This window comes from Mugil cephalus, chromosome 3 (assembly GCF_022458985.1).
Source record: "Mugil cephalus isolate CIBA_MC_2020 chromosome 3, CIBA_Mcephalus_1.1, whole genome shotgun sequence".
Lineage (NCBI taxonomy): Eukaryota > Metazoa > Chordata > Actinopteri > Mugiliformes > Mugilidae > Mugil > Mugil cephalus.
Window position 1 is genome coordinate 4,072,847 of NC_061772.1, and position 27,368 is coordinate 4,100,214.

The window sequence follows — 27,368 nt, forward strand, 5'->3', positions numbered from 1 at the left end:
CACGAAAATCACATTGCACAAAAATCTTGTGTTGTCCCGAGTCGTCGTGGGTCTTTTCAGCAGTGTGAAAGCGACATTTCTTCTCGGGTCAAATAACCCTTCAAGTGACCCAGGAATTTAGCGGCTCGGCTCATCCCGCTAAATAACCCGATGCCGTTGATGTACCTGCCTGTCACGTTCTGATTTTGTCTTGAATTAGCCCTACTGGCCACCTATCAGGGAATCCTGATGTGAACTGCTTGACTCTGTTTATATATACTGTGTTTAAAATTGCAATGCACAAAACAACAATTCTAACATTCAACTCGAAGAAGGAAAAAAACAGCCACGCAGCTCTCACAGTGGGACGTCAGACCCACGACTACTGGCAGTGTGAAAGCCCATTAGCGCCCACCAAGGCGGGTTGATCCTTGTCACGAAACCGCTGACAGCCTCCATAATATGCTATTTTCAGTGTGTTTCCTTCGTAGATGAATGTCTAAATCATAATTGATGAGCGGTCAAGATAGAAGTACTCAATGTCTTTAACATGGCTCTCCGGCTAAATCAGTGTGCCTGGTCACGTTTGACCTGTGACTTGAGGCTGAGGGGGCAATAGAAGATTCATTTCTTTACCTCACTCCTACTCTTCAGCTCAGTAGGTAGGCAAAGTACAGAACATGTCGCACATATTACAGAAACGCAGGAAGTTTTGGAGAGTGCATCCATTCGTCTTTTTTAAAAACCATAAAATGCCAAACAGGTTTAGTTATGTCCAGCTGTGTAGAAGTGTCAATCTGAATTCCAACCAAAGCACTCATGCGGACTGAAATGACACACACAAAAAAAAGCTTCTCAAACTCTTCGCTTCTCTCAGTTGTTTGACACTGCTGTCAAGGTAAATTGTTGTTAAAATACCACCCTCGCCCCCAACCACAACTAGAGCACTTTAACACAGTCTCTGTCTGAGTGATAAGAGCCTTTGATGGGAAGAGAGTGGAACAAAGTGTAGTGAGCGATGAACATCTTGACCTTCAAACTGTTTTAAGACATACTGACATGCTACATCTTCCTCAGTGGACTTCTCCAGTAGTAGCAGTGATTTATGCCTCTGCATCGATGTGTATTTATGTGTGTGGTAGAAAGGAGAGCAGGCATGAGAGAAAAAGAGAGACACCTTTATCCATTGTCCACCCAAGCGGGTTAAAGTTGTAAGAGAAATACTCCCATGTCCAGTAATGACTTAGCAATCACTGCCACTACACATTAATCTATTAATTTCTTCAGGTCAATATAAATCTGTAATCCCTTTCAGTTACTGATGTGCTCTTTAAACTAGTGCCTTTTTAGTTTGTTAAAGACCGTTCACCATCCCGTGCCTCCCATCTGTGTCTGCTGTCATGTATGCTGTAACATGTGATACCTAGGGTTGGTGCATGCTTTTTCTCTAGCACGTGTGCTCAGCAGGGTTCAGAACATGGGCTTTATATGGGTTTCTCACATTTCCTCTCATGTCCGTCCAGGGGGTTGTCAGACTCTCATGCTGCTTTTGAAAAACTTCAGTGTCTTCAGTGTAACGCTGCACTAAATGTACCAAAACATACAGCTCCAATTTGACCAAGGTACAGTTTCTCATGTTTTGAAGACAGGTAATTGGTAGGAATCCCACCTCTTAGTCTATCGCTGCTAAGGAGACATGATCCACTGGATGTGGGCCCATGTGACTGGAGACTCTAGGAACCATGACAAATCAAAATGCATGTGTACAGTTGCATAAGACCTTCAAGTCTTGGAAGTGCCCGGCAGACTGGAATGCAACTGAAGAGGGATGACCAAGTTAAAACAACAATCTACAGATTTAGAGTTCTGCTGATACAGTAGATGTTATCGGCCTTTGTACTCTTTAGTGGACTCACACTGATGAAAAATAGATCAATGTTCTTTTCTGGGTTGGAGGTCAGATTATCAGTTTGGGAACCCCTGAAGTTTCACCTCATTTCTATCTGGTTCCAGATCTTGTGTTTTAAGAGGGAAAAAAGTAAAACATAACATACAGAAAGATATTTTAAGTTTGGTAAGAAGAGAGCAGATCAGAATGCCAGCTGAGCAGGGAGCACTGTGGACCACAGAATGAGGACCACATCCGAATGTGGTTTTCAAAGGATCTCAATGTGTCCACAGTGTATCTTGGGTGCATTCCCACGTGTACTTAGTGCTGCCCAGTTGTGATCCACCTGCAACTGGATCAACTAGAAGGAGAGAGCTAGATAATCCAGGAGGAGGCAGATTATTCTGACTGAAATGCATCAGTTGTCAGCAGGGAGGCCAATGAAAAAACAAGATCTTGCAATGTGGCCTGCATTAGAGCAAGTAGAAAAAAATGGGTTCCCCATATCTCGGTAGACGAGATATAATTAAAACCTGGACAGAAATGGACATGTGACCGGAACTAATTTTGTGCCTGTGTGAACTACAGAGCGTGCGGCTGTACTGAGTGTGCTTATCAGTCCCTCTCTGGACTTGATCTAACATAAGGTGCAGATCACTGTTCATTGTCCAAGAAATATTGCCTTGCATACTCCACAGACTGTATGCTAAGCAGAATATAAAATATCCTCAAAAGCCTTAGAGTCAAAGTCTTACAGAGGCTATCATAAACTTACCTGTTTTTCAAGGTGTAGCTCCAAGCACAAAAACCGAATCATGGGTATGCCACACTCTCCTTTAGGTTCTGTCTTTATAGAAAACTATAAAAGATCCTCTCATCACTATTTCAATTCCAGACACTGGTTTAACTTGCAATATTTACTGCACACAAATAAGCAAAAGGTATTAGGAAAAGTTAATTATTTTCTTTAAGTAATCATATACATAAAAAGTTCCTGCCTGAGTAGTAATGTGTTACTGTAAAACATTATTGACGATGACAATGTCCCAAAACAGCAGCGATAGTTTTCAGATTGTTTTACGAGGTCACGTTAAACATCTGCTCCTGAGCTGCTGTGTGTTCTGCCCTGTTCACTGACATGTGGCAGTGGATTACATCCCCTAGTGCAGCCACTGATGTCTGCGCACGTGCACCTATTTGTGTGTGTGTGTTGACGGATGCTTTTTTTCCAAATAAATAATAATGACCGTAAATGTTTCCTCACTTCTGTGTTGATTTATTTTGCTGCAATAAAACACCCTATCATTACACACAAACGTGCAGAGAGTGAAGGGGAAACTAAATGGAAGGATAATTGTTGCACCTTGCCAAGTAGAGCAATGATTTAGAGCGAGGCTGAAGCCCTTAAAAGTCTCTTTGTAAAAACCCTTCTCACACCATAGTGTCATTCCTGTCTTGATGTCTCAGATTTATTGTTTCTCTGACAGACAAGTGGCTTCTCATGCCCCCTAACATCTGCACTGTGTGTTTTAACATATTTGTGTGTCACACACTCAAAGAGGCATGTGCACTTTTACAAAGAGACAGGCTGACGATGGCTCATTTCTCATGTTTCCACATATCTACATAGCTGTAAAGGTAATGACATGCTGGTTTTATGGGTGGAGTTCTCTATAAAAGTCCTCTCTTCACTGCCACCTGCCCCAGCCCTGCAGCTGCTGTCTGTCTGTCTGCCTGCCTTTAAATCAGCAAACACAGGGAAAGTACAGTTGCTCATACATAAATACACACATACACACATTATTATTGCATTCCAGTCTCAGGAACACGTTGTAAATCCTGGGCAGCTCCTGTACTTTTGAAGCTGTGTTCATTGTCCTCCTAATAACTCCAAATTGCTGCACTATTTGTCTTATCTTCTTGCATGACTATTTACATTGCACACTCCAGCAACTCAAAGATCATGCTACTTAAGCGGAAGTTGAAGCCAACAGTCACGTTTACGATGCGCTGGAGGTGGCAGATTGGGGAATGTGTTAGAGATGACGGGGACCCAGTTTTTGCCTCGGATGCGACCGTTTCAGGTTAAGAAACAACTGCTTACTGTGATAATCCATGTGTCCCTGGTCTCTCTCACCCTTCCTTGACACACAGTCCTGTTTGGACATGTTGCCATGTGATTGCTGCGCATTGCCTCATAATGATGGACAGTTTGCTGGGCAATGCTAATGGCTGACCACCTAAAGCTCAGTTATATGGATAGTTTCAGGAGGCATAGACCCAAGAAGTCTAGTTTTTGAGCATTGCAATACTGGGGTACTGGCTTCCAATAAGAGATTTTTGAATTGTTACAGCTCCTGTGGTGAAGGCTTTGTTTAATGGCATCCAGCGGCGCTGAAGCTCATCATATGAAATCCCAGGTTTTCCTGGCATTTAAGGCTTGTGAACATCGTCTTATTTAAGCCATTAAACTCTAATACACTTTCTCCAGCGAGGACTAAATGAGATTAAATTATTACGCTTCCGAGGATCACTCCCTACATGGGCATTAATGCTGGTCTTTGAAAGTAATGCACAAGACATTTAACTGTAGTGTTCCAGCGTAGAACACGGAATGTCGATATAACAGAAAAGGAACATGTGTGCCCAACAAGTTTGGTGCTGGTGTAGATTTCTTTGTTTTTTGCCTTTGATAACAGCTTAGGATGGAGCTTCTGGATGTGTTATACATTATGGATATATGATGTGCTAGGGCAGCCACATTACAAGTTTAAAGATCAACAAACCTGTCAGGCAGAGGAGATTTAGCCAGATTAATTGAAGAGACGGGAATGTTCCATCTTCTGCTCATGACAGGCCCGCTCACCCAACCAACCATTTCCTACCTCACCTTCGCACATTGGACTTGCTAATAAAGTGTGGTTTGGCATTACTGACTCTGTGTGGGTGTGTGTGCGTGTGTGTTTCTACGTCTTCCTCTCATCTGAATTTCAAATGCAGGAGAGTTTGGCAAGGCTCCCATAGAAACACGGCACACTGAGATGAGGTGATCTTATTAAAAACCTGCGATGTTTCCAGGGACGATATCAGAGCCGCTCCGTGCTGTGTCAGGAGTCATTTATCAGGAAATTGAGATTTGTTAGGTGTTTAGTTATGCTTCTTATCAAGCATGTTAGAAGGGGTGTTGCTGCGCATGCAGACTGTGGGACTAAATAAATAAATAGGTAGTCCGTTTGTTAAACGGTTTGGTTTTGGACCTGCATCACCTACACATGGATGAGCAGATATTTCCTCTATTCCTCCCTTATATGACCACCTCGACAAACCCACTCTGAGGCACAATAAAGCAGGGCTTTACTGCGTTGCATCTTTCTATATCAGTGATTGACTGTGAGGAGGCAATTATTTGTGCCTTATGGAGGTGCAGAGCTCTCAGCTCAGTTTCACATAAATCAGACATGCTGGCAGGAGTGCTGCATCTGCTGCTTACTTTAAAGTTTCAGTCAGGTTTCAAGCAGCATTTTGTTACCCTGGTGGTTGGTCATGGTCTGCTGTGTGTAGGTTGGATGCGCATTGAGCCACTTACATATACGGACTGCCGGCCGGAAGAGAAATCTTTTCATGTGTGAAAAAATGTGAAAATCTGTTGTTATTACCCTGGCGGGACCTCTGGTTTGGGAAAGTGAGCAGCAACAACCTTGTAGCCTTGCATAGTCAGAATCAATTCTTATGAGAATATCTGAATTTTATCATGGGGCGTATTTTAACGAGCGGATACAAATAAACACAGCATTTGCGCTGTAAACAAATTCCACTTCATGGATACTAGCTACTAGTTCTTCCTCTGTCCATCACTGCTTAAGGCCCGTCCAAACGATTTGATTGTCTCAGCAGATCTTTCCATAAATTAGTTACCAACAGAGGGGCAGGAGAAGGTGGTGTGGCTTCTGGGCTGGTAATGGAAAACAAATGGAAAACAAAGTGCGGCTGAAGGGAATATTTTACCCTGCAGAGGGCTGTAGTGTCAGAACTTCTGACAAACATTCAGAGAAGAGAGCAACATCAAACAATCAGAAACTGATCGAGAAACAGGTGTTCAAATTGTGATTTCAAACACACAAGTGAGCCCACCTTCCCCCAGGAAAACTATGGTGGACAAATTCAACTGAGAGGCAGCAGCATAATTTGAGCAGCTTTGAGGTAATTTGAAAAATATTCTGAAAAGTATTCAGCATTGTGTTGGACTGTTGCAATAATAGTAACATACATTTGCATAAAGCAGGCGCCGCTGTTGATAAGAGTAATAAAAACTTCTGGAAATCTAAATTTGAGTTACATTTAGAACATATTTTTGAATAGTGTTAACTATGAACGTCATGCAACACACCATGATGAAATATTTTATTGTACTGACTCCCTTGGAAAAATATAAATAAATAAACTAAAATAAATTGAAGGGGACCTTGTCTCTAGCAGCACTTAAAGTCTGATTGGTTTGGTTATTTTTTAAGCAGAATTAAAAATGTTCAAAACATCTAAAGCTTTGCCAAAGAAGGATTAGTAAAAGTGGACCAAACAAAGAGTTCAAATTAGTTCCAGATGTTTAATTTAATTCTAATAAAGCAAATTGAACTGAATCAAATAGATAAGGAAATGTTCTCCTCAGACTACACTGCGCCCCATCCCTCAAAGAGAGCGGGTCTAATAATAACCAGAGGTTGGGAAACATTCATGTTGGGTCAGGATTAACATGTGTGTGCAACTCTGCAAATTCCAGCGGTTGTCAGTTAGTCAGTCCAGTAGACAGGGGACATTGTGACAGAGGGCAGGACGCTGAGCAGTGGTTGGACAATAACTTGTTCATGCTGAGTTAGAGCAGCATCTGTCATCCGACTCCATCCTGTCAACACTGCACCTCTGTCACTAATCTCCATTTTCTGCAGCTGGCTTTCGGTTTTGCATCAACAGTGGGAGAGATATCCATATCTCATGCAGCTTATGCAATATAACATACAGGATACAGTTGATCATTTTATGATCATTTTCTAATTTTGTTCTGGAGTTTTCTGTGCTTACGGTTATGACAAGTAATGCATGTTCTGTTGATAACTGCATGTGCACTGACCACAAAGAGGAAAAAAATGTTCTCTCTGAAATGCAGAATGCAATAAACTGTGGGAAAACATGTAATTCGAGTCTTAAAATTCAAGACTTGTTTTTATGACATGAACGTGTCACAGTTCATTGCTCTTCAAAGTGAGGCTGCAGCCTAGATGCAGTGTTTTGTTCTTTGAGAACACAGTCGTTGTATATCTGTACGACTGGCTGTCTTGGCACAGCAGGTCTCCCTCTTTGAACCCACGAGACTGTCAACTCTATGAACTTCTCTCACTGTCACTCCCACTCTTCCTCTAAGTATGGCTGCTGTGCCTCAAGAGGAGAAAACTCTTAATTGGAAGATCTAATTAAAATAAGTCTCTTACATATTTGTGTGGTGCATCAGTGGGAATCTGTTGGCTAGGTGCTGTGTCGGGCAGGTCTGATAATCATAACTGCTAGGCTGGAAATGTCTCTGTGGCACCTGGAGCCATTTCTCCCATTTCCCAGTCAGACTGGTCCCACAACATGGACTGCTAACAGTATTAATTCAAAATGTAGGTGTGGAACAGATGGCCCATATACAGTTTTTAACAAAACAGTAAGACCAAGACCATATACTGTTAAACAACTCATCCTAGAGTAACTAGACAGTTTAAAGTTTACCTGTAGGGTATTTGCTCTTATATCCACTCAAAAGTAAACAGGTTAGACAGACTACAATGGAAATATTTGTCACAAAGTGCAACGTCAATGCAACAGAAATTAGCAAAACAAAAGTCAGTTCTCTGACAAAAGCGATTACACATGTCATTTCCAGTTTAGCATAATTGCTTGAGCAAAGTTATAAAAGGCCTTTGAATACAACAGCTCATTTTTGGCCTGAACACAAGCTGGAACACAGCTGCAGCTTTGTGTGCATACATGAGAGGTTGGGCTGTGCAAAGCACCCAGTATTTGTATGTGTTGAGGGGGGAAATTCAAAACCAGCGTAAAAATCGCGTTCACTTCTATTTTTGGATATGCAAGTGTAAAAATAAGTATTCTTTAATTAGCCATTATAATATTTATGGATGTATTTGCACTATTGGTTGATGTTTTGCATTGAATGCAGCTAATAGAGGTGATTTGAGCTGACCTGAAGGGGCAGAACATGATTTGGTTCTTGTGGGAGACAATAAGTGTGACTGTGGCTCATAAGGTAGAGCGGTTAGCGGTTCAATCCCCAGAATGTACCACATGCTGAAGTGTCCTTGAGCAAGACACCGAACTTCCAGTTGCTCCCAATGGCACTGGTATCTGAGAATGTGTGTGTGCTTGCGTGAGCGAATGTGTAGAAAAGCGCTATCTAAAAGCAAGACCATTTACCATTTCCAATAGACAATAGTCTGCATTACCGAGCTAACAGCTAACAGACGAATGCTAACAATGAAACCCAGTTAAGATAAAAAAAAAATATATTCGACAAAACTAATGATGCAGTTAAGTTGTGTTTTGTCCAGTGAGGGCCTCCTCTTTTACGGAACTGAGACTTTTCGTCCTGACTCTTGAACGTCACTCAATCTACAGTGACACACAAATATTTACTGCAGTCATATGAAGAAAGCTTTTTGATGGGATGTTTTTCTAGGTGCTGTGTTGATTGCACATCAGCTCCGTTTTGAAGAGTCTGTTACACAATGACTGTATTTATATATGTGCGTTAGTGGCTGAACAACTTCTGATTTTTTTAAGTCGACTAATATGTGTTGAAAGTCGTGTCGACATCGACTAGTTGATGACGTCGCACATAAAAACACAGTAGCAAGTAATGCTGATGCAGCAATGAAATCTATATTGTTGACCTGAAGACATATCGTGGCGTCTCACACAAAGGAAGCTACGAAGGCTTTTCTGCAAGGTAAGAAGCTTGAACACAGGTGACTGTTGCTCGTAGCACATGTCAACACCGCAAACACCGTCAGTCTGACAATTCTAATATGCAGCCCTCACTAGGCAGAAAACAAACAAACAAAAAAAAAAAAAAAACACACACACACACCTAAATACATAACCTAACTAAATCGGCACCGTCAATAACATTTACATCACAGCATGTTGTAAGATGGGATAATGTAGCTGGGGAAAAGAAATAAAATGCACCTACAAACTGCTGATTTGCAGCCTCCTTTCTGTTACCGCTCTGTTAGCATTCCTCTCATCCTCTCATTAGCGGAAGCCTTTTCAGATGAGTGTGTATTGCAGTAGTACTTTTGTTGCATTTCAGGACTGACTTACATATTCTGCACGTCACTGTGGAATGGGCTTCATCTCATCTTTAGTGAAGCATTTTCAAACACATCAACCGCTGCTAGTTTGCTGCAACGACCCACTGGACCTCACCTGTCTTCTCTTAGACGTCCATGTTGTTACTGTCATGTGATTGGTTACTAGACGACATCCTGCTTAAAGCGTCATGGTACAGCAGTAAAGTCGACTGTACAACCCCTACTGTGTGTAACAATGTCAGGCACACGACAATGTGGTGACTGCCAGTGGACTGACAGCTGGATTAAGAAAAACAGAAGCAATCTGTTCCTTCAAATACTATATCTACCGACGAGAATGAGCAGCAAATAGCACTTTCACTTCTTTCTATGATATCCACCATGCATGTAATCTATGGTATGGTCGGTTAAGTCAATATCAGTCAATGTGGTGGGGATGAAAATGGGCTACCAAGACACCTGGTTTACATTTCGGGAATGATTACTTATAAAAAGTTGATTGATTGCAGTTTTATCTATACAAACTCCAGTCTCCTGTATTAAAATCAGACAATCTATCTGATTTCCTTCTGTCTTGCTACAAATAAGACACACTACATTCTTACAATGACAGTGTAAGGTGGCAGTGAATGAACAATGTGAGCATCGTCCAGTAAAGACAACCCTAGATTAGTCATTGTCACTGAGCAGTTTCCAACCGTTTACCAGTTTGAAGCAGTTACAGTAAAGGGACATGTGTAGTTTCTCAGAGCACACAGGTCCACAGGTCTGCTCCTGACTGTGACGATGTCTTGTGTTTCATTAGGGCAGGACTGATCGCAGTGACTAAAATGTGAAGCAAAGTTATTACTTTTTTAAAAATCCAGCTGTACAGGCTCCACAGACAACACATTGTTTGTGCCTGTGGGCCTTTCAAAGATTAAACACTATATAGATTAGTATACATTTCGTCTTTATTAATATATTTTATCTCCAGCTCGGTGCCTCACACAAACAGTAATTCTTTTGAATTTAATTTGTTGTTTTTAATCAGCGTCTTGACAGCAACAGTGTCGCAGTACTTTCTAACAGCCAGACATTTATGAGAAAAAAAACCCTCCTCATCTCAACCCATCCCCAAATACCTTAGCTTATATCACATAAGTTTCATCATTTGCGGCGTGTGTTTCAATTTCATCACGCTTACATTTTCGGCTGCTATATCCTCTGGGCTGCGCGGGGATCGGAGTGTGACTGTAGGGCTCGCCAAGAATCAAACTGCTTGCTGCTGTTGACGCTACCGCCAGCTTTAATGAGGTCATTTCTCCCCTTCCTCTTTTTTAATATAACTCTTGAGAGATTTCATCATTTCATCACTGTGACACAAAGAGTAGAGAGAGACAGAATGCTGAGAGGAGAGCATGTTGGCCTGTCACTCAGACTCTGATCACCGTGCTGCCTCTGATCTTTCATTGTAGCCAGCAGGTGTTAAAACTGAGCTTCCCATTGAATTCCACACACTAAAATGATTCTTATTTCAGTGCATTGGGTATCAACATTCGTATTGATTTTTTTTTAAATCAAATTAATAACTTAACAGTTAGATCACAATTTTATTTTCACTAGAAAACATCAGTATAAATGTATTGTTGTGACAAAGCCCTTTTTAACATCAGTTTCTGTAACTCTATGATTGTTAACTTATAACTGTGATGACAGACATCCCCTGAACTTAATGAACCAGTAATCCCCTTCCCAGTGTCCTGTGTTATTGAGACTTCAGTTGTTCCTTTTAGCTGGAAAACTATGGGTTAGCATTACTAGCCGTACTGTACACACTATGAAGTAGAGATAAAGATAAATATACTTTCAAACCATGTCACTTCAAGCCAAGCACACACATTTGGGATATAATCTGTTATAGAGAGCAAAATAATGTCATGTATATGACTAGTAGCAACATTTCCATCCCTGCATGTGAGGATCAGTAGTTTTTATGTTATAAATCACGTCTAATTATTCATCCCCAGCAGGATGCAGCCTGACACAGAAACACTTTAGGAACAACTTAAAAAACATGAAGAAGAGCACAAGGTCTCAGAATTCAATAGATCTCAAACTGATCAAGTATCTGTGGGATGATCCACAGAGGTCCCTCCCCTCAACACATAGGACCCAAAGACCCCCACTAACAACATTCTGTTACCAGACAGAAGGACCATGTCCATTCTCTCATGAGTCACAACAGTTTTGGAGGGTAAAGGGAGACCTACACAACATTAGGACATAATGATATGCCAGATTGGTATGTATCCACTATAGAGCTACAAACTTTTCTGTCTAACTTACCAATTAACCCTGAGTTGGCAAGTTCTTTAAATAGAGGTGTTAGAGTTTAAACAAAAAATAAATTGCATATTATGTGTATAAATATATATTATGTATACATATACTGTAATTATGTGTAGAAAAAGTCAGCATCTTGTTAATTAATGAGAAGCCAGATGAATTCTTGATATGTTCCGATATGTTAATCTAATGTATTTGCTTAAAGGTACAGGCAGCTTCATGTTTCCTTTTTGCTGAAGGCTAGACCTCACGTGTTTTGTGTCGTTCGTTCCAATGAGGCTCCTCTGTGACTCTCTCTCTCTCTCTCTCTCTCTCTCTCTCTCTCTCTCCCCTTCTTTTGTGTGTGTGCGCATTTTTGTGTGACAGAGTGCATTCATCTGCACATTCATGGCTAACCTTGTTAAGTGTACCTGGATCAGGTTGAGGACGGCGTGTTCACTATGTGACCAAATGTTATTTTCCTCCTGCAACCAAATCCAGACTGCTTTTTAGGAAATACACACACACACAGGCATAGCTACAATCCCCCCCCTCCTGCCCGTTGAATGTTTGTTGGGCAGGTCTGTTATCAGAATTGGCTGACTGGCTGCTGCGTGAATCGAATTACCCTTTGTCACTGCAGGCTTCAGGATGTAGCTAATGGCAATATACATATGTGTGTATGCGTGTGTGTTTGCGCGCGCGCGCGTGTGTGTGTGTAAGGCAGTACAGTGGTGTGGTGGTTAGCACTGATACCTCACAGCCAGAAGGTCTGGGCTCGAATCCGACCGGGGCTCCCTGTGTCTGAGTGGGTTCTCTCCAGGTACTCCGGTTTCCTCCCACCCTCCAAAGACTCATTAGGTTCATTGGTGATTGGTGTGTGTGTGTGAACGGTTGTCTGTGTCTCTGTGTTAGATCTGTGATAGACTGGCGACCTGTCCAGGGTGTTCCCTGCCTCTCATGCAATGACAGCTGGGATAGGCTCCAGTAACCCCTGTAACCCTAGTGAGGATAAGAGGTAGTAGAAGATGAAACAGACATGAGAATGGGTTGATGGATGTAGTAATAATGTAAGCCATATTAAATCCTGTTTAATCACCCTTTTCTTTCATGATAGATTATTCATTTGAGCATACTGACAGAAAGATGCAGCACACAGATTTAATGTTGCTCAGTTTTTTTCTTTATTCCTTTCTTCCTTTCTTTTCTTGTTTTTTTTTTTTTTTTTTTAAAGCATAGAGCATGCTGCCATTTATTTTTTACCACTGTGCACTGGCTACTGACACACCAACAACCTCCTAAAGTAGCTTTAACAGCCTGTATTTGACCTCAAAAGTAAAAAAAACAAAAAAAAAAAACAAAAAAAAACTCACTACTTCGACACTACTTTTGCACAGACATAGCTTGAGCATAATGTTGCAGCTGTTGCTGGGGTGAGAGTCATCGGGGCCTTGGAAGTCTTGGGAGTGCAAAGAGAGCTTCAGTGTAGCAGGGGGCTGTCTGTCCTCAGCCTATCCCAGCTGGCACTGGGTGAGAGGGTTCACCATGGACAGGTCACCAGTGCAAATACACAACTTTGCGCTGGTTGCAATTTTCGGTTATGTGGTTAAATATACACTTGAAGTGTAAAACTAGGCCTTTTCTAACCTCATCCGAAATAGGAGTGTGTTGTCAAGCACATGCAGCCACTTTCTCGTCGTAAGTCTTACTTACTCTGTTGGCACATTAAGAGTATGGCTATTTGCCATAGATTCAAAACCACACTTCTCATTTGGGATGGAAAGTGCCTAAAGCAGTGCAAAATTTGGCTTTTGTGCTACCTGTCTCTATTCCGCCTTCATTTATTTATTTTTTATTAGTAAGTGGGAATTATTATTATTCTTTGTTTCTCCTGGTTTATTGTGACATCTGTGAAGGCGCCATGAGACAAAGCTATAAGTAATCTGTGAGCTACGAGCTGGGCCCTGTACCTGTGCACGTTGATAAAACATAAATGTCAATGTTAGGCATTTCTAGTAGGTAGGAGCGGTTGTACAACATCATTTTTACTGGCACACACATTTGCACACAGACACACCTGGAAATCAAAAGATTTGCACATGTTAGATTTATGCAGTATATGCCAGTATACAGTATATTAGCCCTGTTTATAGAGCAATGATTCCGTAGTTCTGTGATGGAGAAAACAACAGGAGGACATAAAGAAGCCACTGATGCACAGTGTTGCTTTGATAATTGTTACTTGCTCGTTGTCCTGTATGATTTAGTCTTTGTGTAGTCAAAACGTATCAGTCTGCTGCCACAGATCATGGTTAAATGAAACATAACATACTACAAATACTAATAGACTTCTAGAAAATCAATTTTGTTCAAAAAGTCTCCATCAATAAGTATCTCTTTGTATGCTTTCAATTGACTGTGTTTATTGCCAGGCCCTTTAAGCTGTTTCCTCTGTGTCTTTGCTGCTGTTGCCATGCCTTCCCCACAAAAGGCTGTAAGTGATGACTTGGTGAGTCACTTTATCTCAGCGAGCACAAAGCTGCGCCACAATAAGGCTTTTCCAAAGGTTGACTTCTGTTTGAAAAGGACTAGAGCAGCAGAACTCCCCTCTGGAGGAACAAAAAAAACTACATTCAAATCCATTCATTCGCCTGAATACTGACACCTTCACTTCCTGTTTTTATTTAAAGGAATGAGTATCAAGGTCTGAATCCGTTTCCACTTAAGTCGTTTCTTTCTCAAAAAGACTGTTGTTTAACTGGAAAACCAGCCATAACTGAATACCAGGTACATTGTAATTACTGACCCTTTGTAGTAGCCCGACAGAACAATATCAAATAGCTGTGGTCTATTGGCTGCAAGCCACGTTGCATGCAATATGCTGCAATGATGTCAGTGGCAGACCGGTAGGTTCGTTCAGCCTGCCAAAGGAGGAGGGTAGGATGAATAGGACTGAGATGATGAAATGGCTGATAAAAAATAAATTCAAAGTAGAGTATCACGTTTTTGTCCGGTTGAGAATTTGTGTATTTTGAGCTCAGAAAAAGAGGTAAAACATGGTTTGCAGAAAGATCATCCTAACTCTCTCAGGGTCAGAGCGGGGACCTATATGGACATCTGAATCATAGCTGCATGGACTGGATGCACAGAAAATGTGACAGAAACTGCACGGGGAAAATTACCGTTACCCACGCCTTAATAATTCATCATTACACAAGAACAAGGACATGCAGAAACGGTTAAACTCCGTTAGAAACTGTTCCATATTAACTAGGAGTCAGATGGTTTATCCCTACACTCTGCTTAGACGGCCAGGCAACTGATTGTGGCTGCAGGCTATTCCATAATCAGACACATCATCTCTGACACTGGTTCAGCCATATCTATAACAAGCAGCTATGCTAGATGTTACGCTAGATCATGCACCTAGAAGCACAAAGTCAGTCAGCTTTTCAGAAACATCTATCTGAGCCTTGTGTGTTTTTCTGTGTTTGGTGTGTGGGGCAACTTGACACTCACTGAAATACAATAAATAACCCAGGTAAGACTCAGATATTTTCACCATGAAAATGAGCTCTTGGTTTGTCTGCTGTGAGACACAATTTGAATCTGGAATTCTCTCAGTCGTCACTGAGTCCTACATGTTGTTGTAGAGCTTTTCAAAATGAATTGCATTGAACAAGTCCCCTATTTAGTCTTACTTGCCAAATGACAACGTTTATTTAAATGTGTATATTGTTTACATTGGTGTATTCCTGTTGGGAATGTTCCCTGCCCTCAATGTGTTATAGTCTCCTGTAGTTGTAGACTTGTAGCCTATTTTGAGTCAGCTCTAAGAAGGACTATGTAGCTAAGTTCGTAGTGTTTTTTTGTATCCTTGTATGCTTTATAAATATTTCTAATTGGTTGTCATTCAACTTTTTCAGTTCATTTCATTTTCAAATGCAAGCAATCTGGCAGCATCATTGTTAAATGTAATTGAAAAGAAAAGCACCACATGGTGATCTCCTTGGTAACGCCGTCGACTAAATCACTGCAATCTAAAAGACATATTGCAAACAAACAACAACAACAAAAAACATAATCCGTTAAAGGTTTCAGAGTGTGTTCATATGAGACCGTTTCTAGCATGCATGCCATCCACTTCTTGAAATCCTTTTCCAGAATGTGAAGACCACTCAAGCAGCAGTTACAGTCCCTGTATTTATTACAGCTAAGTCATATTTTTAAATATTTGGCATTTCCTTCTGATCCCCAGGAGACATAGCCCTTGTGATGTTGTACAACATCCCAAAATTAGTTAACAAGCGTACATTCCCAGATTGCATGTGAAAATATTTCTGATTCTGTCTGACATTTGAGACACAAGGCCTAAGTCCCTCTGCCAAATCATTCTCAGATTAAAACAAATATCCTTTTGTAGTTGACCTGTGTGCCATCCAAGGTAATTCCAAATTTCATAATACTGTCATGCCTGAATGACTCCTTACAGGTATTTCTAACCTTTGGGCATTCTATGATTTAATGCTACCTTCGCCCAAACTTTATCTGGTTTGTTTGTGTGTTGTTTGTTAAGTTACCTAGAGTGTACTTTCCTAACATTGTCAAATAGAATATCTAATATTAACAATTCAAACAATGTAACCGTCATCAGTCATGGGTGAACACACTACTAATTGGAACTTAACAGACAATTTTAGCTAAACAATATCCTTATCTATTAAAAACACATCAGTTAAGCTCTATTTGCACATGGCTGAGGTGCAGGTACCAGCAACTTCCACGTAATGGAAAGCAGTTCTCTCTATGTCATGATATTTAAAGGTTGGAGTCCAGTGGGACTCCTTGTTGTGGACATGACACTGTGTTGTGTGGCTGTGTATCTTGAGTACACCAGCGTGGACAATCCAAACACCTGCTCTACATTTTCACGTTGAAATAGCTGCCACAGTAGATTCTACGGCATGCTTGGAAAGGGAGGAGTGTTCAGCTAATTCGTACACACTGCACCTGTAAATGGAATGCAGCAGGAGCTTATCAAATCTTGCAGAGGACATAATGGGATTGGCTTCCTGTCGCTGGGACAGGAATCAAAACATTTATCCAGTCAAAAAAAAAAAAAAAAGCTTGGAAAAAGTAAGTGTGTGTGTGTGTGTGGGAGTGGATCAGTCAGTCAGCAGATTTTCTTCACCTCCATCTGGCCGGTGTTTAACTGGACCTCAAACAGAGCTACTGCTAATGCATCTACCAGAGTTCCACCCAATATTTTGCACTTCCCTAGAGGTATATTATTTCCAACTATTCATGGACTTTCATGGTGAGATTAATAGTAAGTTTATGTTATTGTGGAACTCATAAAAAACCTCTTTGAAAGTGTCCTCCACCCTAAGTTAAATGTAATGTGTGTGTGTGCGTGTGTGTGTGTGTGTGTGTGTGGCTGAGACGCTGCTTGTGTGGCAGAGAGAGTGGTTCAGGGAAGGTGGCAATTTATCTCAGAAGTTCATTTTTTAGGAAGTGTGTGAGTGTTGTGAGAGTAGTGCCAGCTTGTGTTTGTGTGTGTGAAATTTCACAGTCGCTCTGGGCTCATAAAGTGCCCAATAACCAGCAGGGCCTGGGAGCCCATAAGCCACCGTATGGCTTCAACCCAGCATGTCGCCTCTGACATAAATCTAAAGTTACAATGGATGTTACAATGTTGCTGCTTTAGTTCCATCACTACACTGAAGAAATAGTTTTGGGATATGATAATGTAGATATAATGTTTCTATAAGAATGTCTACACACGCGTGTGTAGTTTCTCTGTTGGTTCAGGGCTGAAGGGGAAAGGCAGGGGATGTAAGTGGGAGGTTATCCTTTCCTACTGGTAGTATGAGCCCTTTGCCGTGGGCTGGATGTGGAAGGCCTCAGAGCAGACATGGTCCACTTCAGAAAAAGCAGCGTTTTGATTAAAGGCTGCAATCTACTGCTTTTCAGACTGTGATTATCTCTGCATTCATTTGGATGAATCTTGGACATGGAAAAAATATTCCATCCCTGCTCACACTTATAACGTGTTTTCTAAAATTTTACAGTCCTCACAGGAAAATCAAAATAAGACCAAAAGAGGGAAATACTTTCCGCCTTTTAGTTGGCAAATGAACAAAGCCATGTATTCATTTTTCAAGGCGGAGATCAATTTGCTTTGATAGATAGCAGATTTTTTTTGTGCTATTTCTGACTCAGAGCAGGTGTTGACATTGGCTCAGCTTTCTGTGTCTGGCTTCAGTAATTTTTCAGTAATTCTGTGGAAGGTGTATCGAGATGTTTGACAGTATTAATATAAATAAGCACATTTTATACCAAATGTGCTATGAAACTATATTGTGTTGCTATTATGTTTTTACACACTAATGAATAATTATTACAGAGAAAGTTGAGTGATACAACCAGTAAGTATTTTTTCTTTTTTGTTGGCTAGCTAATAAAAAATTTGTAGGGACAAGTTGGTTTAGGACCAAATTAATGAAGCCAAAAGAGTCGAATGTAAAAAATATTTGTAGCAACAATGACATGGTCTTACTCAATGACACCAGTGAAATGGAATGAGATATAGAGGATCACCCTGAGGTGTATACTTCCCTCTGCTTAGGTGAAAGTAACAAAGCACCAACAATATTACACGTGCAGTTTAGATGGAAGGAACACAAGCCTCTCGTTGACTGTCCCTCAGAACGTCTCGCCTCTCGGTTCAGTCGTCAGCAGCTGTGAGTGTTGCATTAACTCACCTCAGGAAAAACCATTTGAGTACTTAGAATTTAAGAAAGTCAAGACAGAACAGGTTGTGATTACTAATAAAGCATGAATGCTTCACTTAAGTGGTTCCTGCTTTCGTTCACAGGTGTGCTCTGTGAGAGACAGTTTACTTTGTGCTATTTTTGCAACTCATTCCAACATTTCATAGTTTCAGTCACATGGCATCAAACTGCAACGTTTGCCTTCTCAGGTGTAATTGTTTCAAACAGCAGGGTAAGGCAGGAGGCTTAGTCACTGGGAAATAAGAAAAACCTTAGCAGAACTGAACTGAAACATCCATAACAGCTGAAAACTTCTGGGCACAAATTTGAAATGCAAATCTGTTAGTGTTACCGTTAAAATCATCTGTGCCCTTCTTAAGTTTTGATTGCTTTATGCAATCCTTTCCTGGTGGGAGAAAATTTTTCTCTCATCCAGGAATCAGTGGCCATGTTTTAAACCATACCAGTAATTCATCAAAATGTGATTAAGACGGTGATACAAGAGAAGGTGGAGACCATGTAAAAAACACATGATTCTAATTGTCTGATGATGTGTGGCAAAGACTCTCTGTAGTCTATAGGCTAACACGCTAGTTTCCTTCTTGGTCTAGGACCCCTACTTATCTTTACACCGCTTTTTTAGTCGATATAAATTGGAAGGCCAACTATGTAACACATTTTGTAGCAGCTCACATATTTGCCAGGAGAAGCCGTCAATCCATCATTGTATTGTACGTCCAAGTGTCAAATGCCATACTGACGATAGACGATAACCTAACATCTAAATTATTTCTTTTTTTCTTATTTTTTTTGAATGACACACAATCAGGACAAACAGTCTACCTACACTACCTTCACGATCGGTGTATTAGGCACCCCTGATCCAGATGAACCTCTAAACTTATATTTTTCCTAGAGCTTCAACCTGTCTAACACAACAAAAAGTGGACATCATTGTGAGCCTCTAAACATTACTTTTATAAAAATCTGTTCAAATGCTTGCTTCTTAGCACAAGCAGAAAACGGACACTTTGAGTATCAATTACCATGAATCTAGAAGCAGGTCAACTTGGTCAACGCGCATCAGTTTCCATTGTAATGTCATATCATGCTGGGTCAAGGGAAATGTGTAAACAGATAATAGTGTCTATAGCCAATGAATTTCACATATCCCAGTTCCTCACACAAAAACTTGTTTTACGCATTGTAATCCCTTTGCCCTTATTATATGCTGAACTGACCACTTAGTCCAGTCATATTCATTCTGTTGAAGTGAAACAGTCCCCAGAATACAAATGTTAATCAAAACTTGCAGTTCAGTTCCTGTTACGTGGCTGGAATCAATCTCATCTTTCAGGTTCATGGTATGTTGTCTTTCAGCAACATGGAAGCTCTCCCACTGGAGTGTTCTGAGGGTGCATAGCAGACTGTTAGCCAGAAATATTTGGCCCCCATGTGACTATCTCCCCCCTCATAATGCATCAATGAGACTACATGCTACAGCTCTGTAATCACTCTCATCTTTGCTTTCACACTACCAGATGTGTGGGTTAATCTAGTTCCTCTAGGAATTTAGAGAATTTAAATCTCACTGTGTCAGTAATAAATGCAGTCTAACAATCACCGGAGAGAAATGTCTCTGTGAACCACATAAAAGGGCCCAACATTGTGTATATATATATATATACTTTTTTTTTCCCCATACGTAAAGCCTAAGATCCATAGTGGGTCTGACAAATTGCATGATATTTCATTGTTCAAAACAAGTGAGATATTTGAAGTGTGTTCTTATTCTATTGCCTTATGCTGCATATGTGTGCTACAGCTGAATTCTTCCATAACTGAACGTCAGGTTTGGTTTGCTCATTTAATTCAAAACTATATTTTAGAGGCAGAAACATGTGTTTATTGCTTAGGTTTTCATGATCATATTAGGTTCAGTTCACTTGAACCAAATGCATAAAAAATGGCAAAACAAACTGTCAGGTGCACACGTGCATCAGTTCCCGGTTGATTATCTAGTAAAGGATCATATCTAACATTTAATTCCCATTTGACCAATTTTGGTTTAGATTACCTCAATTAACTTCACTTAGTTCATCTTGAAATGCTTGTAAGCGCTCACATTGACTATGATGCAGTTGAATAGTAGAATTCTGTTGCTGAAGCCTATGTCACTTTTTTTCTCAAAGCTCAGGCACGAACAACTTAACAAGTTTTGTTTCAATTTAGTCTCGTAAATTTTATGCAAGATATTGCCTGAATTCATTATAGAAGGGTTGACAGCAATCATTCTTCTACAGTGCCTAAGAAACAACATTTCTGATAAATGAAATTTGTAATTTTTTCTGGATGCTGCGGATTCCTACAGGAGGAAACTGCAGTAAACTGCTCGGTCACGGCAATTCCTCTGTAAAAACAAGATTACAGTCAAGGATTTGATAAACAGAGTGATTTCCACAAGGGAACTTTGCTGGTTTGGTCATGAAATCTAGAACTGTGCCAACCGTAAGTCTCAGATTTAACAAACCGAGTTTCATTCACAAACAGAAGCATCTGTACGAATATCTTCCACATGACTGCTGAGTGTCATTGCTATGGGGTAGGGGTGTCTGGTCTGGTCTAGGTGGTCTATGTCTAAGTAACATCCACATGAATGAATTCCAGGTACAAAAGTTTCCTAGCAGAACAATAAATTGTCACAAGATGGTCAATGATATTTAATTCACCTGTCAGTGGTTATAATGTTGTGGCTGAACGGTGTATAGTGCGTTGGAAACAAACAGAAACACAATAGCAGCATTAGCAGCAAAATGTGTAGCAAACAAACTAAAGGAATATCTGGCCTATTAAGTCTGAACAGCTTGTCAGTTCACACATAGTTAATAGGGCTGTGAGGAGAATCCCCCACTAACTCTGTCTTCCATAGTCAAGCAGCAAGTTAATTACATGATAAAATAAATGATGATTAATTATTACTGTGTTCTTTTATTCCCACAAACTCTTACTGAGCTCTCCACATGGCAGCATGAGCTAATTAAATCTAATCAAAGCCAGCACACGATGAACAGTTTACAGCAACTCAGCAATTTTTCCTGGGGGTCATGTCACGGTATCTTCACAAAGCAGCACTACCTCCCATTAAAGAATCTCCACTAAACATTGTGAAGAATGTAATTAAGAAAATAAGAGGTCATTTTTCAAATGTGCATGCTGTAACCACGGTCAGGAAGAATGAGTCGGTTCTGCCTGTCATTCCTCTCAACTCAGACCAGAATAGGGTAGTGTTACTGCCCCTTTCTGGACATCTGAGAAACCAATGGCAGTGTCTTATTTGTTGACCATATTTGTGTCGCTGTTTGCTCATCTGTTCAAACATTTTTGGACCTTATAATATTTCCCCTGTACAGCACAGTCCTGTAGCCAAGACCACTCAGTTTCAACTGAAAAACCAAGTCGTAATTGTTGTTTCTAGTGAGACTCAGCTGTGATTTATTGCAAAACTGTAAAATGACAGTCCAAAAGTTGAACTGTTGTCAAAATTATGATTTGGAAGTTGAGAAAAATTTAGAAATGTATTACAAATTAAACAATCTTGGTAATTATTGCAAGCTGACTATAAACCATCGTTCATTAAGCCATTACCACAGCACTCAGTGTTAAATCTGAGAAATACACTGCTATCAAAATAAGAAGTATTTTGTTTTTTATCTCTTCTTTAGAGGGCCATACATTTTAGCAACATACCATGAAGTTTGAGACTGAGTGTACGTTACCATAGAGTCCATACAGTAGAAATGTCTAGCATCATTGTGTTTTGTTGAAATATAAATCCATTCAAATTGACGTTCTGGAAGGTTCCTCCACAGTGTGACATAGCTGTCCAGAAATGCTACAGACTCCCTGCTATGTTTGCACACCGGGGAGTCCTTCAGAATTGCCTATTTGTACATGACTTATTGAGTCTCTGCATTTTAATGTGATGTTGTAGGTGCCTTTGGTGGCCCCCCTCTGTGAACTTGGCACTTCATACTCCAAAAGCCCCTCTCAAGTCCACTGGGAGGTCTGCAGCATCCTTTGAAGACCTCAGGTGTGAAGTTGGTCAGGGGCAGACTGAGCGAGATGAAGACATGTGTCGTGTTTCTGGCAGCTCTGCTGCTCCCCAGCATCCAAGCAGGTGAGTTTTGTTTTGCTTATTTTGTTTGTTTTTTTTAATCTGACATTGACATGAAACACAAATGAGGAGGATTAATGCCACCCGTCACTAATCAAATTCTAACATGTAAATTTGATCAAATAAGAAGAAAAGCCAAAGCCAAAATTATCAAACATCCATTTTTTCCGAATACTGACCTTCAAATCAATTTTTGATTGCCCTTTGAAACAAGGTCGTTAATAAATCCATCAGTGTTCTGTTGCCTTGACATTTTGTCAGTTAGTTTACTACCTTACTGCGAACTAAATGTTTAGCGAGTAGGAATTAGTGGCATCAAGTAGTGTTGGCGCAAATTGCAATTGATTTTAGGGGAGGGGCTTTGGATGAGGTTAGCCTTCACCAAATGAAATTATGGGTAATATTGGCAAATATTGTATATTATTATCTCGTTTGCTGAAGTTACACCACAAGCACGGTCAGTACAATCCACCCAGCTGAAGGGCTGCTTGTTTGTTGCTCCACAATGCCTGTTTTGCTATAGCTGTTTTTTATTTTTTTTAATTGCTGTATAAATAAAGTTGAAAAACAGTACATTTGCTGATGAGTAATTAGTTGAGTAAAATGTAAATGAATATAGTTTTATGTAACTTGATCTAGAGCGGTACATTCTCTCAACATGTACCCAGGAAGCACCTTTGTAATTCTGTTCAGTGTCATGACCCTGGGGCACCAGGCCAACCTTTACAGACGAAGGCTGCTTCAAAAATAAGTGGGATTAATCTGTATCCTGCCCACGTAATACTTCATGATACCATGGTATTTGTGGATGCACAGGCAAGCTGCACAGTATATTTGCATCGATAGATTTCTGAAGAGACAGGAAACACAGTTATGTTTTGGATATCAGCATAGCAATGTCAGTGTCAGGGCTGTTCATTAATGGGAAGCAGATAGCAGATACTCTGTCCTACAGTGTGTCCCTGATTATTGGGACGAGTGACAAGCACTACCACATAGCTTTAGCTCTCCATCCCATTTGTCACTTTGTTTCTTACTTTGTGTTTGTCCTATGGCTGTCAAAAATCTGCAGTGACGTGTACTCAAACATCTGGACCATATGCAAACAACGGCAGCTGTCAGGAATCATGATGGATTAGTCCTTGAAATATCCTGTATGCTAAATGTTCATACTACAGATTTGTAGCCCTCAGACAGATTGAGAGTGTTTGTGTGTAGAATACAAAGGTACACCTGAAATCCATGTATGATGTTAAAAAGTGAGTAAATGTTTATTTATCGCAGAGGAAACAAGTCTTAACAAACCAAATCTTAATTCAAGATCATGAATTTTTTGTCAAGGTGGAAATTTGAGAACTTCTTACCTTTAATGTGAAGTCCAGAAAGTACTGATAATCAAAATGATTAGATATTAAATATCTAACAGTCAGACAAATTATCGTCACTTTGCCCAGTCCAGAGAATGTGTCATTATGTTTTTGTAAATACTTGCTGAAAATGAATTACAGTGGGATTGGCGATCTTCTAGGTGACAGAAAAGCTAAGCACTAGTGTTCACAGGGTCTCATGATAGCCAGTGTTTAACAATACAGACAAGCCACACATTGTTACACAAAGACACACACACACACACAAACACTTTGTCAAACATCCCCTATTCAGATTCAGATTCTGGTTTATTTGTTTGCAGAATTAGCAACGTGTTAACTGTGCAATGAAATATTGTAAATGAGAGAACTCGTCAGCTCAGCCGTAAATAGTAAGTATAATACTAAAATTACACATAAATTACTGAATTTACAGCATATTTACAGGTGGAAGTCTTATTTCACTTTGTAGTGTATCAGTGAACAGGGATTATGTTCAGTGTCCAGAGGATAGTCTGCTGTGAGTAGAGGAGTCTGATGGCCTGGTGGTAGAAGCTGTCCTTCAGTCTGTTGGTGCCTGCAGCCAGGCTCCTGTACAGTCTGCCAGAAAATAACAGGGAAAACAGGCTACACGCAGGGTGGCTTTGCTTCCTGATTGTGCTGTGTGCCATCCGTAGGCACCGTTTTTGATAAATGCCCTGGATGGAGAGGGGACAGTCTCCAGCGATGCGCCATGCCATTTCCACCTCCCTCTGTAGCGCTTTCTGGCTTTGAGTGAAACAGTTCCTGTACCATGCTGTGTGTCAGGCCATCAGCAGCATCTCGATGGTACACCTGCACAAGTTTGTCATGATTTTAGTGTTCATGCCAAACTTCCTCTGGCGAGCTCTCCTGACCACAGCGTCAGTGTGTAGTGACCAGGACAAATCCTCTTTGACGTGCACACCTAGGAATTTCAAACTTCGTTAAGGGAGAGGTTATTGTCTTGGCTCAAGCTGGTCAGTGCTTATGCGTCCTCTCTGCAGTTGGTCTCATCTTGGTGTGTTAGGGCTCAAGCCGGTCATATTGACAGCAAACTTGAAGATGGTAGTGCAACACAGTCACGGTATCGTAGTTAGAAGATTTATGCATGAATAGGAATGGTAATTAAAACTAAACAAAAGTGCAACGCATATAGTGAAATCAGCAAAAGATAATTAAACACCTGCAGTGACAAAAGAATACCACTTTCAGTTTAGGTATATTACAACTTAAGCGCAGTTATTGAATACTAATGTCTGGGACTAATTCCTTTTCCAGGAAAAAGGAAGAGATTAGAGAAAGAGGTGTTGTTTTCTTCTACTGAAATGAACAGCAGAACTAAGTCATTTTACGACCCTGAATTCAATGATCAAGGCTTCACATCAAACTGAACTTTGAAATGTATGCACATATGGCACAATCATGCATATTCATACATTTGACATACATGCCAACAAAAAACAAAAAAAACAAAAAAGTGTGTTTGTGTAGTAGGGCTCAAGGCACTAGAGTTATTTAACTTTAAAGTGAACACGTACTCGAACTCCACTTTCTTCTCGCTGCTGCTTTTTATTGCAACTCTTTATTGTGACTAAAAACAGAAAAAAAAAGAAAAAAAAACGTTTAAATTGCAACCATAAGCGCTTCCCACTCTGAGACAGATTGGCTTTTTATTGGAGGTGTAGCACTGGCGCTGCATATCAATGAAAAACTCAAACACAGAGGAATTCACTGACATTATATTAATGGTCCATAAGTGAAAATAATAATACAAGATTTTTTTTGTATGAATTAATGTCAATGTGTGGCCCTCAGGCAAACACTGACTTTTACCTCTTGTGGTAAATTGGATTACCTGCTCCTTTAAAGGTTTAGGAAATTGGCTCACCTTTGCTGCACTTTAATGTGTTTAATGTGTATTTAAATTAGGCATGCATTTCAGACAGTGGAATACAAGCTTGTTTTCATTAGACCACATTTAAGATGCATAGTTTTTATGTGAAAGCTGAGCTTTAAGTCTTGTGGCTCTTTCCCAGACAAAGTTGTCTATTGCACCAGGTTTAGACCGGATCTTATTGTATTTCTAGGAACCAGCTGGGAGACAAGGTGATTGTAATGACTTCAATTCATGCCAAGATTTGACTGAGAGATCTAAAACAACAAGCATAACCAACGTTGCAGCCTAGCATAAAAACTGCATGGTCTGTATTACAGCAAAGAAAGGACAGAGAGAAGGCAAGATGCAGTCATTAGTTCACATAAAGTACACATAATCAGTTATTTTTGACCGTAATACATGTAAAAAATGGGCCTGATATGTTGAATATATTCTGTTTCTGTAGAAACAGAAACTACAAAGCTGTAATATTTCTATGTCTGGAGGTTATCTCTGGGAGTTGTAGTGTAGTTGCACTAGTAATATGAGCTAAGACTGTGCACAAATGTTACTATGTAGGCTCTATCTGTCAGCACATTTGCTAAATAAAAAACAATAGATTGGAGAAAAGTTTTTGGGATAGTTAAATAATAACCACACTTTCTGTATAAAAACGCAGTTGTGATTATCCTCCAAATGACAGTCACAGAGCCATGTCAGACTATAGAGCTCACCGCTAATGTGGATCTAAACACCACAGCTAAAGCTGCTGTCTATGGGGTGTTTGACTTGCTGTGGAAAAGTATCAAATGAAAGTTTAATGACCCCTGTCATGTGGAAACTGGGCTGTCTAAAAGCAAACAGCAACGGAATGCATCAAGTAAGACTCACCAAAGCAAATGGAATCACATATAGTCGATATCCTCGCACTCATTAATTTGGAAATAGTACATGAAAATGTGCAAAATGATGGAAAAACAAAAAGTACCACAGTTATTTCAGATCGCTACCAAATGAACGTGACATCATTCCATTGTCCAACAGTGACTGATGGTGAAGATGATGATTGTCCAGATGAACAAGGCACTTTAAATATGACACGGTTAAATAAAAAAGTCTTCAGACCCGAGTCAAAATGAGGGTAAATAAGGGTACACAAGTAAAGTGAAACAGCAGAATAACACTTTTATTTTCAAAAGGAAATAATAAAATAGAATGATAACAAACAACATATGTAAGTAAAATGATAACTAGTTCTCTGCATGGACCTAGATTTCATGCATTTCATTTCTGCCCCACTGTCCAATTCAAGTCTTAGAAACAAAAGTCCAACTGCTACCAGCTGAAGTCAGTTTGAAGAAAACCCCTGTTTCAAGTTATAGCTAATTGTTATTTCTTGTTTCAACTTGATACTGTGAGTTAAAACAACTTAAAAAAATATCTTGTGAAATTAACTCACAATTCCTCACCATTTCAACTCACATTTTCAGATAATTGTACATGACTCGCTGTTTGGAGCACTGTTTTTTAATAGTTTCTACTTAAATTTCTCATCTATCATCCATACTGATAGCAGTTTTAAATGGGAAAGGGAGCTCTAAGTCGAGTTAACAGTATTT

At 40.1% G+C, this 27,368-nt stretch overlaps 1 protein-coding gene across 3 annotated transcripts in view; it reads left to right on the top strand.

The window, feature by feature from the left end:
* The window catches only part of LOC125005504 (cell migration inducing hyaluronidase 1), a 123,374-nt gene that overhangs the window by 37,813 nt on the left and 58,193 nt on the right, over positions 1 to 27,368 (top strand). For all 3 annotated transcript variants that reach the window (XM_047580882.1, XM_047580883.1, XM_047580884.1), the window contains exon 3: positions 22,303 to 22,488. In XM_047580882.1, coding sequence (XP_047436838.1) covers positions 22,434 to 22,488 — 55 coding nt within the window. In that variant the 5' untranslated portion in view covers positions 22,303 to 22,433. The remainder of the gene's footprint in view (positions 1 to 22,302; positions 22,489 to 27,368) is intronic.